Source organism: Coregonus clupeaformis, chromosome 3 (assembly GCF_020615455.1).
Source record: "Coregonus clupeaformis isolate EN_2021a chromosome 3, ASM2061545v1, whole genome shotgun sequence".
Lineage (NCBI taxonomy): Eukaryota > Metazoa > Chordata > Actinopteri > Salmoniformes > Salmonidae > Coregonus > Coregonus clupeaformis.
In genome coordinates this window covers 37,620,560-37,635,932 of record NC_059194.1, presented here as the reverse complement: position 1 = coordinate 37,635,932, position 15,373 = coordinate 37,620,560, and the positions used below count along the sequence as shown (strand labels likewise).

Below are 15,373 nucleotides of genomic sequence, written 5' to 3'. Positions count from 1 at the left end.
TGTGGTTAGGCAGAGCCTAGTGGGTGCTAACATAGAATTGGAATGAATAGAACGGACTTCCCCTCATTCTATTTCTATGGGTTCTAAGCTAAGTGTACCTTGACAAAGCTGCGTGAGGGGAGGAAGCATCGGAGCAGCATGCCGGGAAGCGCAGCAGGCCGACGTTGAGCAGGGGAAGGCCCTGCTACCCTGCCATTAGAGTGTAGAAGTTACAGAAAATCTCCTGCTCTGCTCCAGGCAGGATCTTCCGACGCACCTGCACAGGGGAACCACAGTCACACTCAGGACATGTAGGGCAAGAGACTGGAGACCATGTCTCAAATGGGCTCTCAAATGGTACGGTCTATTCTAGTCTAATTCTGAAAGAAAATTATCAGTTTTCTAGTACATGTTGTTAGGCAGCCATTTACATTTTAATCCAGATAGTGGTGGAAACTCCAGCCTCAAAACCGACCAGACAGATACCGTTAATGATCTTAAAAATGCATGTGTGTCAAGTCGAACTCTGACACTCAGTTAATTTGTACCCTGAACTTGCATGTTGAAATTAGACACATAAGAGTGTAGTAGAGAGTTGCAGCGCCAACGTGACGTCTGCTTGGAACTCTATTGCACTCCCCTGCACTCAATTTGGCTCAAGCTGTTTGGAATCTCACAATAATGCTCAATATTGTGTAGCAGGCTCATAGTGGACTCTTAGTTGAGTTGCACAGAAATGGAAAGATCAAATCAGGATTACATTGAAAGCGAGTGTGTGACTTTAGACATTCCACAATGTCTACATTTGTGCTACATTCAAGTTTGTTTGATGTGTTTACAAAGGGGGGAGTTGTGGCGGGGAGCAGAGACCCACCTGCTTGAGGCCAGAGAACATGAAGGCATCACTGGGTTCCACAGACATCTCCACGTCCTGGACCAGCCCAATCCGGTTCTGGAAGAGACTCCCGCACCCGGCCAAATGACGACACCTCTGTTACCACCAAACACAGGGAACCATTGTTATCTAGAACATCTATACAGAATGGGATAGAAAAATTGGAACACTATATCAATATATCAATATATCCATTATCTTCAGACTCAACTTTGAAAATAATGCATTAAAACAGACCAAGACATACCTGCATGTACATGAATGGTCTCCACCACATGGGGGAGGGTGACAACTGTCAACACAACAGGTGCATCTGCACAACAATATTTCCTGAAATAGCAATACAAATGCAATGAGTAAAAGCTTAAAATGATTTGACTTTGTGAATTTCCCATTGTGCTTGATTGGAGTACAAATGTCAGAAAAGAGAAGAGGAGACAGGCTGGAGTCGAACAGATGCACCTCTTCCAGGAGATGAGGTACTTTCCAGATGCCACGCTGCTCATCCCATTGAGCACAGGGGAACACTGTAGGCTGAAACACTAGCTGGCACATTCACCTGTCTGCAGCACAATGAAGAAAACAACAACCAAACCTGTAGGTTAGGCTACAAGGAACTGAGAGGTGGCAGTGTGTTTCTATGCTATAAAACTAATGATACACAAAATCTATAGTGTTAAAGCCTATACAATTCAACTGTAAAACTACAATGACTGTTCAGTAGAGAATATGATCTTAGATGTCAGGCTCCCCCTGCAGTGCTCTGTCAGAGGGAGAGGGAGATTATCACTGAAGTTCTATAATTCACTGCACTGACAAGCTTTGACTTAACATTGAAAATACATAAAAACTATGCTCAAAACAACCTTTGCGCAACAATGCCAACAACATAAAGAGAAAAAAAGTTGACCCTTTTGGATACAAACTTGGTAATGGTTTCATCCTACAACAAAGAAAGCCTTAGTCAACCAACAGTTAATTTCATACATATTTATGGACACCGGTCACAATTACTAAAATAGAAGGAATTACCAATGAGTGAGGTTTGGGTGAGCACACTCATTTTGTGACACTTGCTGGTGATGTCTATGACCTCCCCTTTGGTGCTCATAGGCTACATGGAATAGGAAGATTCTGGATCCAGTGGTGGCACAGCAAACATACAGAGAGGGAAAAAAGTATTTGATCCCCTGCTGATTTTGTATGTTTGCCCATTGACAAAGAAATACTCAGTCTATAATTTTAATGGTAGGTTTATTTGAACAGTGAGAGACAGAATAACAACAAAAAAATCCAGAAAAATGCATGTCAGAAATGTTACAAATTGATTTGCATTTTAATGAGGGAAATAAGTATTTGACCCCCTCTCAATCAGAGAGATTTCTGGCTCCCAGGTGTCTTTTATACAGGTAACGAGCTGAGATTAGGAGCACACTCTTAAAGGGAGTGCTCCTAATCTCAGCTTGTTACCTGTATAAAAGACACCTGTCCACAGAAGCAATCAATCAATCAGATTCCAAACTCTCCACCATGGCCAAGACCAAAGAGCTCTCCAAGGATGTCAGGGACAATATTGTAGACCTACACAAGGCTGGAATGGGCTACAAGACCATCACCAAGCAGCTTGGTGAGAAGGTGACAACAATTATTCGCAAATGGAAGAAACACAAAATAACTGTCAATCTCCGTCGGCCTGGGGCTCCATGCAAGATCTTACCTCGTGGAGTTGCAATGATCATGAGAACGGTGAGGAATCAGCCCAGAACTACACGGGAGGATCTTGTCAATGATCTCGAGTCAGCTGGGACCATAGTCACCAAGAAAACAATTGGTAACACACTACGCCGTGAAGGACTGAAATCCTGCAGCGCCCGCAAGGTCACCCTGCTCAAGAAAGCACAAATACAGGGCCGTCTGAAGTTTGCCAATGAACATCTGAATGATTCAGAGGAGAACTGGGTGAAAGTGTTGTGGTCAAATGAGACCAAAATCGAGCTCTTTGGCAACAACTCAACATCTTCGGAGGAGGAGGAATGCTGCCTGACCCCAAGAACACCATCCCCACCGTCAAACATGGAGGTGGAAACATTATGCTTTGGGGGTGTTTTTCTGCTAAGGGGACAGGACAACTTCACCGCATCAAAGGGACGATGGACGGGGCCATGTACCGTCAAATCTTGGGTGAGAACCTCCTTCCCTCAGCCAGGGCATTGAAAATGGGTCGTGGATGGATATTCCAGCATGACAATGACCCAAAACACACGGCCAAGGCAACAAAGGAGTGGCTCAAGAAGAAGCACATTAAGGTCCTGGAGTGTCCTAGCCAGTCTCCAGACCTTAATCCCATAGAAAATCTGTGGAGGGAGCTGAAGGTTCGAGTTGCCAAACATCAGCCTTAAAACCTTAATGACTTGGAGAAGATCTGCAAAGAGGAGTGGGACAAAATCCCTCCTGAGATGTGTGCAAACCTGGTGGCCAACTACATGAAACATCTGACCCCTGTGATTGCCTACAAGGGTTTTGCCACCAAGTACTAAGTCATGTTTTGCAGAGGGGTCAAATACTTATTTCCCTCATTAAAATGCAAATCAATTTATAATATTTTTGACATGCGTTTTTCTGGATTTTTGTGCCAGAACGCTCACCACACATCAGCTATCAGGTGGAGAGGTGAGGAGTGATATACAGTGCATTTGGAAAGTGCATTCAGACCCCTTCCCTTTTTCCACATTTTGTTACGTCACAGCCTTATTCTAAAATTGATTAAATTCATTTTTTCTCATCAATCTACACACAATACCCCATAATGACAAAGCAAAAACAGGTTAAGAAATCTTAGCAAATATGAAAAATAAAAAACAGAAATACTTTATTTACATAAGTATTCAGACCCTGTGCTATGAAGGCTCAAAATTGAACTCAGGTGCATCCTGTTTCCATTGATCATCCTTGAGATATTTCTACAACTTGATTGGAGTCCACCTGTGGTAAACGCAATTGATTGGACATGATTTGGAAAGGCACACAACTGTCTATATAAGGTCCCACAGTTGACAGTGCATGTCGGAGCAAAAACAAAGCCATGAGGTTGAAGGAATTGTCTGTAGAGCTTGGAGACAGGATTGTGTTGAGGCACAGATCTGGGGAATGGTACCAAAACATTTATTCAGCATTGAAGGTCCCCAAGAACACAGGGGCCTCCATCATTCTTAAATGGAAGAAGTTTAGAACCACCAAGACTCTTCCTAGAGCTTTACGCCCGGCCAAACTGAGCAATTGGGGGAGAAGAGCCTTGGTCAAGGAGGTCACCAAGAACCCGATGGTCACTCTGACAGAGCTCCAGAGTTCCTCTGTGGAGATGAGAGAACCTTCCAGAAGGACATCCAGATGGAAGCCACTCCTCAGTAAAAGGCACATGACAGCCCGCAAACAAGATTCTCTGGTCTGATGAAACCAAGATTGAACTCTTTGGCCTGAATGCCTCATTTCTGGAGGAAACCTGGCACCATCCCTACGGTGAAGCATGGTGGTGGCAGCATCATGCTGTGGTGATGTTTTTCAGCAGCAGGGACTGGGAGACTAGTCAGGATCAAGGCAAAGATGAACGGAGGAAAGTACAGAGAGATCCTTCATGAAAACCTGCTCCAGAGTGCTCAGGACCTCAGACTGGGGCTCACCTTCCAACAGGACAACAACCATAAGCACACAGCCGAAACAACGCAGGAGTGGCTTCGGGACAAGTCTCTGAATGTCCTTGAGTGGCCCAGCCAGAGCCCAGACTTGAACATCGCTGGAGAGACCTGAAAACAGCTGTGCAGCAACGCTCCCCATCCAACCTGACAGAGCTTGAGAGGATCTGCAGAGAAGGGAGAAACTCCGCAAATACAGGTGTGCAAGCTTGTAGCGTCATACCCAAGAAGCCTCGAGGCTGTAATCGCTGCCAAAGGTGCTTTAACAAAGCACTGAGTAAAGGGTCTGAATACTTATGTAAATGTGATATTTCCGTTTTCTATTTTTAATACATTTGCAAACATTTCTAAAAACCTGTTTTTGCTTTGTCATTATGTGTGTAGATTCAGAGGGGGAACAAAACTATTTTATCAATTTTAGAACAAGGCTGTAACGTAACAAAAGGTGGAAAAAGTCAAGGGGTCTGAATACTTTCCGAATGCACTGTATGCCAATTAGGAATGAGGAGGATTATTAGGTGGCGATGATGGAGTGTGGCCAGGTTGGGAATTTAGCCATAAATTTGGCATCCACCAAACCCAGACTCGTCCATCGGACTGCCAGATGGTGAAGCGTGATTCATCTCTCCAGAGAACGTGTCCATTGCTCCCGAGCTTTACACATTTACGTCATTTAGCAGACGCTCTTATCCAGAGCGACTTACAAATAGGTGCATTCACCTTATAGCCAGTGGGATAACCACTTTACACATTTTTTTTTTTTTTTGGGGGTAGAAGGATGACTTTATCCTATCCCAGGTATTCCTTAAAGAGGTGGGGTTTCAAATGTCTCCGGAAGGTGGTGAGTGACTCCGCTGTCCTGGCGTCGTGAGGGAGCTTGTTCCACCATTGGGGTGCCAGTGCAGCGAACAGTTTTGACTGGGCTGAGCGGGAACTATGCTTCCGCAGAGGTAGGGAAGCCAGCAGGCCAGAGGTGGATGAACGCAGTGCCCTCGTTTGGGTGTAGGGACTGATCAGAGCCTGAAGGTACGGAGGTGCCGTTCCCCTCACAGCTCCGTAGGCAAGCACCATGGTCTTGTAGCAGATGCGAGCTTCAACTGGAAGCCAGTGGAGTGTGCGGAGGAGCGGGGTGACGTGAGAGAACTTGGGAAGGTTGAACACCAGACGGGCTGCGGCATTCTGGATGAGTTGTAGGGGTTTAATGGCACAGGCAGGGAGCCCAGCCAACAGCGAGTTGCAGTAATCCAAAAAACTGCACCTTTTAGAAACGGCAAAGCACTCAGTATAGTGATACAGGTCTTTAGATGTTGCACACATGAAATTGTGTAATTCCGAATTTTATCCGCAATCTTATATTCCATTTTGTGCGACTCAAGCTGTTTCCCCTACGCAGCTAATGGAATATAACATTGCGGATGAAGTTCGGAATTACACAATTTCATGTGTACAACATCTAAACACCTGCATCACTATACTGAGAGCTTTGCCGTTTCTAAATGGATGTATTTGGGTGTTTTTGAAACCTTTGTTCATGTATTTTCAGGGCCCCCATACTGCACAACAAGGATGAGGAAGTGATTCGCTGTTTGGGTTAAGTTTACCAAAAACTAATGAAATAACAAAAAAGGTGTGTGGACTCTTCAATAACATGCTATTTACATACAAAAATAGAGATTTGGTTGTAAAAAGAAAATGTATTTAATAACGAGAGGGAGAATCTTTCAGGACTAAACACAGATACGTAAGATTCACAATTATTACCCAAAACTTTACATTTTCAACCTGATCACATTTATAATATTGCAGATTTGACTGCCAATATAAAAGCGAGTTGTGGCTTAATTACTGAAATGCACAGTATACAGTGACTTCAATAAATTGTTGGCAGCCAGTGCAAATTCTAAACAACATCTCTTTTCTTTCAGGACATAGAAATTGTCTTTAAGTCTCAGGCACGCGCCCCGTGACACTAGGGATCTGTTATTATACCCTAATTTACTTAGTAACACATTTGACTTTTGTCCCACTGTGTCTGCTGAGTAAGGCTTACTTTAGTGCTTTGGTGTAGTCCTTGGCATGGTAGTACTCCTCTCCCATCTGCACCACCGGCGACAGACAGCGATTAGACTTTGATGAGCACATGTAGACACACACACACGTGATGCTTATGGTAACAATATGCTCTAAATCCACTCTTTCTGCCCCTCCAGCCTAGGTAGAACTCACTCCAGTGGCTTTTTATGCGAGAACACTTGCATTTCTTGAACTGAGCCACAGCGTTGCTGAGCAAAGCTATGATCAGTTCATATATATATACAGTGGGGAAAAAAAGTATTTAGTCAGCCACCAATTGTGCAAGTTCTCCCACTTAAAAAGATGAGAGAGGCCTGTAATTTTCATCATAGGTACACGTCAACTATGACAGACAAAATGAGGGAAAAAAATCCAGAAAATCACATTGTAGGATTTTTTATGAATTTATTTGCAAATTATGGTGGAAAATAAGTATTTGGTCAATAACAAAAGTTTCTCAATACTTTGTTATTTACCCTTTGTTGGCAATGACACAGGTCAAACGTTTTCTGTAAGTCTTCACAAGGTTTTCACACACTGTTGCTGGTATTTTGGCCCATTCCTCCATGCAGATCTCCTCTAGAGCAGTGATGTTTTGGCGCTGTCGCTGGGCAACACGGACTTTCAACTCCCTCCAAAGATTTTCTATGGGGTTGAGATCTGGAGACTGGCTAGGCCACTCCAGGACCTTGAAATGCTTCTTACAAAGCCACTCCTTCGTTGCCCGGGCGGTGTGTTTGGGATCATTGTCATGCTGAAAGACCCAGCCACGTTTCATCTTCAATGCCCTTGCTGATGGAAGGAGGTTTTCACTCAAAATCTCACGATACATGGCCCCATTCATTCTTTCCTTTACACGGATCAGTCGTCCTGGTCCCTTTGCAGAAAAACAGCCCCAAAGCATGATGTTTCCACCCCAATGCTTCACAGTAGGTATGGTGTTCTTTGGATGCAACTCAGCATTCTTTGTCCTCCAAACACGACGAGATGAGTTTTTACCAAAAAGTTATATTTTGGTTTCATCTGACCATATGACATTCTCCCATTCCTCTTCTGGATCATCCAAATGCACTCTAGCAAACTTCAGACGGGCCTGGACATGTACTGGCTTAAGCAGGGGGACACGTCTGGCACTGCAGGATTTGAGTCCCTGGCGGTGTAGTGTGTTACTGATGGTAGGCTTTGTTACTTTGGTCCCAGCTCTCTGCAGGTCATTCACTAGGTCCCCCGTGTGGTTCTGGGATTTTTGCTCACCGTTCTTGTGATCATTTTGACCCCACAGGGTGAGATCTTGCGTGGAGCCCCAGATCGAGGGAGATTATCAGTGGTCTTGTATGTCTTCCATTTCCTAATAATTGCTCCCACAGTTGATTTCTTCAAACCAAGCTGCTTACCTATTGCAGATTCAGTCTTCCCAGCCTGGTGCAGGTCTACAATTTTGTTTCTGGTGTCCTTTGACAGCTCTTTGGTCTTGGCCATAGTGGTGTTTGGAGTGTGACTGTTTGAGGTTGTGGACAGGTGTCTTTTATACTGATAACAAGTTCAAACAGGTGCCATTAATACAGGTAACGAGTGGAGGACAGAGGAGCCTCTTAAAGAAGAAGTTACAGGTCTGTGAGAGCCAGAAATCTTGCTTGTTTGTAGGTGACCAAATACTTATTTTCCACCATAATTTGCAAATAAATTCATTAAAAATCCTACAATGTGATTTTCTGGATTTTTTTCCTCTATTTGTCTGTCACAGTTGACGTGTACCTATGATGACAATTACAGGCCTCTCTCATCTTTTTAAGTGGGAGAACTTGCACAATTGGTGGCTGACTAAATACTTTTTTCCCCCACTGTGTATATATATATATATATATATACTGCTCAAAAAAATTAAGGGAACACTTAAACAACACAATGTAACTCCAAGTCAATCACACTTCTGTGAAATCAAACTGTCCACTTAGGAAGCAACACTGATTGACAATCAATTTCACATGCTGTTGTGCAAATGGAATAGACAACAGGTGGAAATTATAGGCAATTAGCAAGACACCCCCAATAAAGGACTGGTTTTGCAGGTGGTGACCACAGACCACTTCTCAGTTCCTATGGTTCCTGGCTGATGTTTTGGTCACTTTTGAATGCTGGCGGTGCTTTCACTCTAGTGGTAGCATGAGACGGAGTCTACAACCCACACAAGTGGCTCAGGTAGTGCAGCTCATCCAGGATGGCATATCAATGCGAGCTGTGGCAAGAAGGTTTGCTGTGTCTGTCAGCGTAGTGTCAAGAGCATGGAGGCGCTACCAGGAGACAGGTCAGTACATCAGGAGACATGGAGGAGGCCGTAGGAGGGCAACAACCCAGCAGAAGGACTGCTACCTCCGCCTTTGTGTAAGGAGGAGCAGGAGGAGCACTGCCAGAGCCCTGCAAAATGACCTCCAGCAGGCCACAAATGTGCATGTGTCTGCTCAAACGGTCAGAAACAGACTCCATGAGGGTGGTATGAGGGCCGGACGTCCACAGGTGGTGGTTGTGCTTACAGCCCAACACCGTGCAGAACGTTTGGCATTTGCCAGAGAACACCAAGATTGGCAAATTCGCCACTGGCGCCCTGTGCAGGTTCACACTGAGCACATGTGACAGACGTGACAGAGTCTGGAGACGCCGTGGAGAACGTTCTGCTGCCTGCAACATCCTCCAGCATGACCGGCTTGGCGGTGGGTCAGTCATGGTGTGGGGTGGCATTTCTTTGGGGGGCCGCACAGCCCTCCATGTGCTCGCCAGAGGTAGCCTGACTGCCATTAGGTACCGAGATGAGATCCTCAGACCCCTTGTGAGACCATATGCTGGTGCGGTTGGCCCTGGATTCCTCCTAATGCAAGACAATGCTAGACCTCATGTGGCTGGAGTGTGTCAGCAGTTCCTGCAAGAGGAAGGCATTGATGCTATGGACTGGCCCGCCCGTTCCCCAGACCTGAATCCAATTGAGCACATCTGGGACATCATGTCTCGCTCCATCCACCAACGCCACATTGCACCACAGACTGTCCAGGAATTGGCGGATGCTTTAGTCCAGGTCTGGGAAGAGATCCCTCAAGAGACCATCCGCCACCTCATCAGGAGCATGCCCAGGCGTTGTAGGGAGGTCATACAGGCACGTGGAGGCCACACACACTACTGAGCCTCATTTTGACTTGTTTTAAGGACATTACATCAAAGTTGGATCAGCCTGTAGTGTGGTTTTCCACTTTAATTTTGAGGGTGACTCCAAATCCAGACCTCCATGGGTTGATACATTTGATTTCCATTGATAATTTTTGTGTGATTTTGTTGTCAGCACATTCAACTATGTAAAGAAAAAAGTATTTCATAAGATTATTTCATTCATTCAGATCTAGGATGTGTTATTTTAGTGTTCCCTTTATTTTTTTGAGCAGTGTATATAAAATAATAACAAATCAGACTGTCATACAGTCAGACACTCTCAAACACACACAAACACAATTTGCTTGGAATAGGGACATGGAATAGGGATAATATGATTTGCTGGTAATGGAGATCTTATCATAACGACATATGTGTAAGTCATTCGGGGCTAATAAGGTATAGGCTATAGATCAAAGAAATGTATGGACATTTGCATCAATCTGCGGAAAGCAGCACCATATTTCTTGAAGTAGGTTTTGGCATAATAAACCAAGAAGAATCAGCATCTGCTTGGCCTAATAATCCCATATCCTATTAGAATTTCTTCATTTCCTCCTTTGTCATAAGATAACTTTGTTCTTGAAAAACATGCACTGGCTGTAGTTCTCATGGTATTCTTACTAAAAGTGAATCATCTATAACCAGATACTGCCTTACATCACTAGTGAGGGATGTCACAAGACTGAAGTACAATATTTGGCCCTAAACAAAACATGTTTCAGACCTGGCAAAATGGTAACACTTAATAAATATTCAAACCTCACTGTTCATGGAGCAAACCTGAAAATTCCAAGTCAAAACCAGTCATTTTCAGTTCTTAATGTTACAGTATTTGGAGTGTATTCAAAATCCAAATTACATCCAAATACAAAATTTGAATTTGATGTGCTTAGTGGTTTTATTCATTGTTATACACCATAAAACTAAACATCACTTGACCTGAGAACCTGGCAGGGCTTCTCCCACTCTAAGTCGCTCTGGATAAGAGCGTCTGCTAAATGACTAAAATGTAAATGTAAAAAATGTTAATCAAATCAAATTGTATTTGTCACATACACGTGTTTAGCAGATGTTTTTGCGGGTGTAGTGAAATGCTTGTGCTTCTAGCTCCGACAGTGCAGAAAATATCTAACAAGTAATATCTAACAATTTCACAACATATACCCAATACACACACATCTAGTAAGGAATATAATTTAAGAATATATACATATCTGGACAAGCAATGACAGAGCGGCATGGACTAAGATACAGTAGAATATAAAACAGTATATACATGTAAGTCAGTGTATTTACCACGAGGGTCAGAACTTGGTATCCATTAACCTACTGCGGGTCTACACTCATTGACTTTGCAAGCCCTACCCTGTGTAGCAATCTGTAGCCTTCATGCCCTGAGAGAGGTTTCAGAGTTTGTAGAACATGAGAATGGTTGTGCCGTGGTGAATGAGTGAGTGAATTAATGAATGAATGAATGTGGGCTAACCGAGTGGGGAACATCCTTCTCCTTCACTTGCAGTGCCAGGATGCCTCCCTTCTCCTTCTCTGTGTCTGGGGGATCGATACCTGCAAATACGAAACATTTCAAAACTGAGCTACTGTTCAAGACAGCATTCTTGGTTTCAACGCCTGAACGTCATATCTGTGCACACAAGTTTAAACACAAAAAGCTTAACTTTCAGTGCCTACCTAGTATTGAAAAATTGGTGTAGAGGTGGGCATACTCACTCTGGTGGCCCTGTCTCCAGGCTCTCTGCCCATAGAAGTCCAGCGCTCCGCTGGTCATCTCCAGGGGGTCTGGGGTGGGGTAACTCACACTGGCCTGTGGATGGGATACAAAACAGTCTCTCAACAGATGATAACTGTCATGGGTGGGGATGCCATGCAAGTGATGTGTGTAAGCTTGAATGATTGTACTGTCTTGTAAATGACATCCTTCTGTGTCACACATGCATTGCCATACCTCATGGGCACACAGATGAGTTGCTTGCTGCTTGCGTTCTTGGGCATAGTAGACAGCCTGCTGGTAGTGGAAGCCAGGGTTCTGAGTCTGGATGGTGGTCAGACCCAGCTTGATTGCCTCATCAAACAGGTCGCCAAAGGACTGGAACCTGGGAGTGAGGAAATGGGTGAAGATGGGTTAATATTAAGGATGACTTCAGGGAAGAATGGAAGGGAAGTGGGAATAGACTTCTTACTGCTTCGACATCCAGGCTTTGTGCTCAAACGCCAGCTCTGCCAATCTTCTTCTTGCACAAATCAATATGCTTCCTGAACTGAGCGATGGCATCCAAAGATGTGTCGTGTTGGAAGCATAGTTGACAGATCTGAAAACAGAAAATATGTTTTATGTTATACATGTAACCCAACCGGTTTACTTGTGCACACAAGAATATAGCAAACTGTATATGTAGCACAATGTCCGCATTACAGTTCATAATGTTCCAAAAGCTCCTCGTAGTTTACGAATCGAGCCATGGTCTTTATCTCCATCATGTTGATCACATGGGCTCTCAGCTCATGTACAAGGCTGTAGGCAGTCCTGTAGTACCTGCATCACAAATAGTACTAATGACGTGTTGCACAGTTATCGAAAATACATACATTCTCTAGAGGGATAAACTGTAATACTGATAATTTACAAGACATAAGCCAGTAGAGCTGGGTTGGACTTACTTGAGCGCATTATTTGTGTCCAGCTTGAGCTCACCGAAGAATGCAATCTTAAACTGGTGTCTCACAAACAGCAACAACAAAATGCACAGGTTGATGACACTGCAGTAATATAACAAGCATTAGCTTTGCTGCAAATTTATAGTCAATGAAAATATGAACTACATGGAGAGGCTTGGAAAACACTTGGCAGATTCCTTGATTAACATCGTGGTGGTTGTGAATACCATAGGGACCAAGGAAAACATACACAATATTTCTGCCATGACTCACCTGATGAGTTGTTTTGTTGACGAAATCATTGTGGGATTTGACCCTCCTAATCTCATTGTAGTAGTAGGTCTGCACATGCTCATAGAACACATTTTCCAGCCTGCAGTGGCATCCAAAAAATAAGTACATAACACATACTAGGGAGGCATAGTGATAAGGCAAACATACATGTCAAACAAATATGATGTCAATAATGTAAATATATTATGAGATGGTGGCGTCAACATGGCTATCAGTAATTTGGCTCTGGGCCTTTGAGCTGATCCCAGGTCCCACCAAGAGGAATAATTGGTGTGAGAGAGGACAAAAAGAGACTTCCCAGACAGGTCACAGGCATTACATAGCGAAACAGCCTGCAGGTCCTCACCTACGCACAGACATCAGCAGCACAAATTAAGTCAGAGCCAAAGCATGCAGTCTAAACATACATTGTCTGACACAATACAATGTATATAGTACTGACATGGGTGTGGCTGATGCAAATAATCTACTTCACATTAGGTAGTTCGTACAGATGTAATATTGTGGCAAGTCAATCATAAAACCTAATACTACAATCAACATCTACGCTCTGTCCAACTGTAGATGCAATTATCTGGAGGAAGAGGGGTTTTCTTCTGAATTAACAACTGCAACCTTCATGTTTCTTCCTTGTAGGCTTGTTCTGTGAAAGACATGACATATTTCACAACATTCATGATATAAATCGCCTCAACAAACCACCACTATAGAATAGATCTTCATGTACGACCAGGGAAGAGATCAGTACAGTACCTGATTATCTCTACTTTAGTGGCACACTCCGACTGCTTTGCCTTCCAGACTTCGTCGTCCAGCTCATAGAACAGCACCACCAGTGCAGGCACCAGGTTCAGGTGCTTGTTCATCCAGCCTGTCTTCAAGATCCCTTTGGGGATGTACCACTCATAGGAGGTTCTCTGAGTAAACAACAAGGTTGTATTCACTTGTAGGCACAACACTGAAGCAAACTGGCTGAAATGTTTACAGAAGACAAGAGGCGACCAACCTGTATTAATGAGCTATTTTAACTGTTCTGAAGACCTGTGTGTAATGCCGCATTCAAAACAACTGGGAACTCAGAACTCTCCGACTTCTGAACGTTCAAGACAACTGGAAACTCAGGGGGAAAAAACTAGTTCGTTTTGAATGGTCATCCAACTCGGAATTCCAACTCGGAAACTCAGGCATCTTTCGAGAGCTCCAACTTTGCGACCTGAAGATCATCGACGTCATGATTTAACCTAGTTTTTCTCAGAGTTCCCATTTGTCTTGAAAGCGCCATAAGCATAACTCGGGAAGTGTAAGTGTAGTTTTGTCTGATGGAGGCACCGATAGCTGAAAGGATCTGTGCAAAACTCATAGAATAAATCTAGCTATATTTTTTCATTTTAAGGATTATTTCTCACTGATGAAAGATAAGGGCCATATGCAGGGCTGGTCCTTGCCGTTCTGCTGCCAAAGGCAAGACCAAAAAATGCCGCCCCTCGCAAAAATAGAATCATCCCAGTAAGCAAAATGACGTTGAAAAGATGTCTAAAATACATATTTTTAAGACGTTGAAGTTAGATTCAATTTAGGTTCTGATTGAAAAGCGAAAAGGTATTTTCCATAAGTTTAAATTAATATTTTCCAGAACGTTGAAAAGGCATATTTTCCGGAAGTTGAAAAATACGTATTTTCAGGACCTTGAAATCAGGTTTATTTTCGGATCTGAATGAAAGTTGAAAATACGTATTTTACAGATGTTGAAAATATGAATTTTTCGGATATTGAAATCAGGCTCATTTTTGGTTCTGAATGAAAGTTGAAAATAAGTAATGTATAGACGTCTATGTTTGGGCCAAATCAAGGTTGGACCAGACGGACAAAATCTGAACCAAACATAGATTGTTTGGTCTATGATTGGTTTAGATTTGGTCCGGACCAGACCACTGTGCTTTGGAACTGTGCCAAAAAAAGACGTCCAAAAGGCATTGAGCGTTGGCCCGTTCTTACTGAGGTGTAGCCTACAGTGTTGCCTGAAATTGAATTTTATGAATGCCCATCCATGTGGTAGGCCCACCATTTGTAAAACAGGCCATTGCATTGGCTTTATTAGTCCTGATTCCTGTGACTAATCAATTTGGCTATTTAAGCTCTGAATATCAGCTCCCCAACTTTATCAGGGGTTATCGTGAGCCTATTTGCAATGCGTTTTGACAATCTGACAACGCTCTGAATTTACGAACGCCCAGAGCTCACTCTGAGCGCAGTGTTGCCAATTTAGCAACTTTGTCGCTATATTTAGCGAGTATTCAGACCCCTCTAGCGACACATTTTCCAAAAATCGACTAGCGACAAATCTAGTGACTTTTTCTGGTGTTATTGGAGACTGACGTGAAAGCACGTATCGTTCTTACTCTTCTCAACGAGCAGCGGGTGCTGCCGTGGGCTCCACCCCCGTCCCAAAGCACTCACAGGAGGCCCAGTCCTCGCGCAGCAGTCCCTCCCAGCTGCAGTCAGAGCAGGAGATGTTCACCCCTCCGCGTCCAGACTGCAAATGAATTGCGCATGCGGGAAGCCGCCGCTGGCT

At 43.7% G+C, this 15,373-nt stretch overlaps 1 protein-coding gene across 3 annotated transcripts; it reads right to left on the bottom strand.

Annotated features, from left to right (window-relative positions):
- Positions 1–1,121: 1,121 nt before the first annotated feature.
- On the bottom strand, positions 1,122–14,869 carry LOC121545007 (trafficking protein particle complex subunit 11). 3 transcript variants are annotated; one of them, XM_041855325.2, is made up of 11 exons: positions 13,555–14,869; positions 12,781–12,880; positions 12,511–12,563; positions 12,266–12,385; positions 12,033–12,161; positions 11,798–11,945; positions 11,563–11,656; positions 11,321–11,400; positions 6,614–6,690; positions 1,337–1,437; positions 1,122–1,204 (listed from the first exon to the last, which is right to left on the bottom strand). In XM_041855325.2, the coding sequence occupies exons 1-10, from the start codon at positions 13,665–13,667 to the stop codon at positions 1,377–1,379; spliced, it is 975 nt and encodes a 324-aa protein (XP_041711259.1). In that variant the 5' UTR covers positions 13,668–14,869; the 3' UTR covers positions 1,122–1,204; positions 1,337–1,376. The 3 variants fall into 3 exon arrangements, with proteins under 3 accessions (XP_041711259.1, XP_041711269.1, XP_041711276.1); XM_041855335.2 differs by having other exon boundaries at positions 6,614–6,660; XM_041855342.2 differs by lacking the exons at positions 1,122–1,204; positions 6,614–6,690 and having other exon boundaries at positions 1,342–1,437.
- Between the last annotated feature and the right edge of the window lie 504 nt (positions 14,870–15,373).

Excerpts from the sequence above, each read along its gene's own strand:
- LOC121545007 (XM_041855325.2), bottom strand. The coding sequence starts at position 13,667 with ATGAACAAGCACCTGAACCTGGTGCCTGCACTGGTGGTGCTGTTCTAT. Across the intron at positions 11,946-12,032 it reads AAAGCCTGGATGTCGAAGCA|GTTCCAGTCCTTTGGCGACC; the intron begins GTAAGAAGTCTA and ends CCTCACTCCCAG. Across the intron at positions 11,657-11,797 it reads CTCATCTGTGTGCCCATGAG|GCCAGTGTGAGTTACCCCAC; the intron begins GTATGGCAATGC and ends TCCCATCCACAG.